The 3,785-nt window shown below is 44.2% G+C and overlaps 1 protein-coding gene across 2 annotated transcripts in view; it reads left to right on the top strand.

The window, feature by feature from the left end:
- CREB3L2 (cAMP responsive element binding protein 3 like 2) overlaps positions 1 to 3,785 on the top strand; it is a 37,270-nt gene that overhangs the window by 17,389 nt on the left and 16,096 nt on the right. For both annotated transcript variants that reach the window (XM_019474413.1, XM_019474414.1), the window contains exons 2-3: positions 958 to 1,124; positions 2,745 to 2,832. In XM_019474413.1, coding sequence (XP_019329958.1) covers positions 958 to 1,124; positions 2,745 to 2,832 — 255 coding nt within the window. The remainder of the gene's footprint in view (positions 1 to 957; positions 1,125 to 2,744; positions 2,833 to 3,785) is intronic.

Genomic DNA, 3,785 nt, shown 5'->3' with positions numbered 1-3,785 from the left:
AATGCTTTTTTTTTTTTTTTTTTTTTTTTAAGTGGGGTTGTTAATAGCCTTGTGGAATTGTTTTAAAGGTTGAGTCCTTCCAAGTTCTTGATTCTCTATCATACTTTAGACCTGGGAGAATAAGTCCCTTTTCAGCAAGCCAAACAGTGGCTGCCTCATGGAATGAATGGAAATGGGGAGCTTCTTCCAGTTCTTGACAGTGCAAGGCAAACCTTTCAGCTTTGTCCAGTGAAAAGTTGCATGGCTTTTTCCTGATTAGTGAGCTTGCAGTACGTGGGGCTAGGGGACAATTCTGCCAACATGTGATGCAGGTTTCATTGCTGCCAGTCAAAATACACATCCTGTGCTGTCACTTCCAGAGGTTCTGGGGAGGAAATTAGCATGATCACCATGGCACTGGTGCTCCTGTGAAATCATCAAAGCCTTTATCCTCTTTTAGACTTACTAAATGAATCCTTGGGGGAGAAATTTTGAAGTTGAGAGTGTGAAAAATCCTTTATTCTTAAAAGTATAGTATTGCCACTCTGGCTATTTGATGATTGCAAGCAGTAGGAGCAGAAGTCTGGCTAAACGCTATCTCTACAAGGAAGGATAAAACTGAGTCAGCAGGCATTAGCGTCTGTAGGACATGGCTCCCTGGCTGCTCTACCCAATGGCTTGTTTAGTCTTGTTCTGCTACGTGTTAGCACCTTTTGGCAATGTACAGTGATTATAGTGCCCTGTGTCTTTCCTCGCTGCTCCTCTCTGTATCCTGGGGCTAGGATTAGGTTACAGCACTCAAATGGCAGGGTTGTCTGCATTGACTGAGAGCTGAACAGTAAGGGCAGACTTTTGTTGATAGTCTGAAGTGCCTTCTGTGTTTGTTTCCCTTCTCTGGAGGAGGGATGACATTATTTTCATTTGTAGTCTTTCTGTCTCTGACCTAAACATGTGGTGTCCAATTTCCTTCCCTGGCAGGTGACCTGGAAAATGCGGAATGGTGTCTGGGTACAGAGCTGACTCCAGCAGCAATAAAGACTGAGCCAGCATTGTGTGAGACGTCAGGCCTTGCTCCCTCAGTCAGTCTCACTGTCACGGCCGTGTCGCTGGAGGGGGAACAACCTGAGCTACAGACGGATGCCCTGGTACATGCAGACTTTCTGTTCTCCTCTTTGCGCAATTAGCTACAGATTTTCCTAAGACTCTGCATACCAGTGTAGCCTCCTTGGTGCCAAAGGTTGTCAATTCAGGGTGCATGCTGCAGTCTGCTTTAATATTTTTTAATGTTTGCCCTTGTCCCACTGCTGCTGCAAGAGCTTGTGTTTCAAAACACTTAACTGCATCTTCAGGTCTTAATGGTTGGATGTACAACTTTCTCTTCTATGCTAGCCCCAAAGCCTGGGGCTCATGTGTTTTTAAAAATACTTAAACAGTTTCTAATGAACCAGTCCCACCTGAACTGATGAACCTATTTGCCCTATTGAGCCTGTGACAAGCTAAGTGTCTTCCATAATAACTTGCTTTAGTGCTGCTGTGCCTTCCCCTAATCAGAACAAGACTGCTTGTTTGAAATGACTGGAGAGTTTCCCTGTTTGCCTGCTAAGTCACTTTTGCCAGATCTATGAAGCTTTTGACATTTCGAGCTGCTGCTGCTTCCACACCAACCTGCCTCATAAGGAGCATTTGTGATGCCTTTCTGACCACAGCTGGAGCAGCCAGTGGGCGTTCTCAAGGGTTTAGTTTGGCTGTGGTTGAGTTAAGGAGAATGAACTGCAGCAGCTGATGGCTCGCCAGAGTCCCCTGTCAGTGGAGGAAGAAGCATGACTGTTCTCAGTCCCCAGGGTGTGATGTCAGTCAAGGCTGGGTGGAGTTAGTATATGCTGAAAATAAATGTTTCCACTTGGATGTGGATCAGAAATATGTGCAACAGAAATTATTTTATGAGAAACTGAAAAATTAAACACAAGTTTCCCATAATCCTCTTCTAGTCTGAATGTGCTGTCCCCGGTACGTAGTCGTGCTGTAGCTTGGGATGCCATGATTTGCAGAGAGTATATTGGGACTAGCTGGTGGCTCATTACCATTGCATGGGTTAGTTACATAGGTTATTGAGAGAGATTTTGGCTGCTGTGAGCATGCTGATGTGCCAGACTGACTTCCTCAAGCCTGGGACTGTAGCATTCAGGCAGACTCTGGGCAGCAGCTTGGCAGCCTGGTGCCCCAGCCCTGTCAACAGGGCAAGCCAGATGTCTTCCAAACTTCGGTCAGCCACGGCTGTCTCTCTTCCTGCTCTTCCACACCATGAAATAAACTTGGGTCCGATAATCTGGTGCTCAGTAACTGGCACCTTGCTCTTGCTCCCAGATGACAACGGTCTTGAACAGGCTTTCCCCCACTGCCAGGAGCATTTCTGTCTCTGCTCAAACAGACTGTGCAGTCCGGCAAATCCTAGCGGCAGCTCTGTTGCTAAGAGAATTAATTTGAGTGGGTTGCATGCTAGCTTTCAGTCTGAAATGTCATCTCTGAGGCGTAATCTTTTATTTAGCTAAATATAGTAGTGAGAAAAGCCACAGTGGGAGTAGTCAGGGCAGTATACTCTGTAGCCTGGCTTAGCAAACTGAGTGAAGCAGTTAAAGCTTTGCCTGTAGCAGAGCAGGAGGAGAGGGAAACTTCTCCATTTATGGAGAAGTCATCCTTGTATCCTTCTATTAAGATTTTTAAGATGTGTGCTTTGGGTTTTCATGCTGTTAATTTCTCTTTTCTAGATGAAACCACTGAGCCAGAAAGTTCTTCCAGAGATTAAGTTGGAGCCCCATGAAGTGGATCAGTTCCTGAACCTCTCTTCTAAGGAAGGTCTGTTAATTACCAACCCAAAATGCAGGGGGAGATGACCAGAATTCACAATGAATGTACTTTACCCTGATTAAATATTTGGCTTCCTCATTCGCCATGTTAATCTTTAGGCTGAAGCTGTTGCCTTCTAGGGATTGAACTCAGACTGCTGAAGAGCCAGCCTCTCTCTGACCCATTTATGTGTTTTTTTCTTTTTTTTTTTTTCTCCCCTCCTTGCTCATCACAAAGAAAATGATCCCTTTTTTGTTTGTAGCATATTAACAACTGTACAGTTGCTGGAGGGAGCTTGAATCCTTAAAGTCCAGGATATTTAGGCTAGAAGAGAAATCAATTTGAGAGGACTTAACTAAGGCATAGAAAACATGAAGAGCGTAAGTGCAAACTTCACCATTTTAACCTCTGATACAAAAGCAAGGATATGAGTTTATATGAAATTAAAAGTTAGGTGCATCTGTTTGTAGCATATTAGTTTTAGTAGAGTTTTTAAGAACCACCAGGATCCCTTTGCACTAATCTATAAATGAGGAAGGAGGAGCAATGATCCCTGCCCTGAAAGTTAAACATGGTTTTGTGGCACATAATCTATCAACCCAAAGAAAGTTTGAAAGAGCCAGATATTTGGGCTGAAATTTGAGCAGATAACTGCATCTCAGTTAGGAACACTTGATACTCTGTTAGTGAGTTCATTTGTGTAGGTAAGTAGAACTGCTCTAGGGAGAGAAGCAAGTGATGTGGCAGGTGGAAAAAGGGAGGCTATATCTCAACCCAGGGCGTAGACTTGATTGCTCAATTTGTGGGATTAAGGGCCTTGCTGTTTTTCAAGTGTGTATCTTCTTCTGGCAACTACTAGAGTTAAGATGCTAGACAAAAAGAGCTCATACATAATAGCTTTTTTTTGTTACTATTTTTCTTCCTTCCTTCCCCCCCCCCCCCCCCCCCCCCCCCACGTTTCT

Source organism: Aptenodytes forsteri, unplaced genomic scaffold, assembly GCF_000699145.1.
Source record: "Aptenodytes forsteri isolate BGI_AS27 unplaced genomic scaffold, ASM69914v1 Scaffold56, whole genome shotgun sequence".
Classification (NCBI taxonomy): Eukaryota; Metazoa; Chordata; class Aves; order Sphenisciformes; family Spheniscidae; genus Aptenodytes; species Aptenodytes forsteri.
Note: the sequence above shows the minus strand (reverse complement) of the source record. Positions and strands in the feature narration are given on the sequence as shown.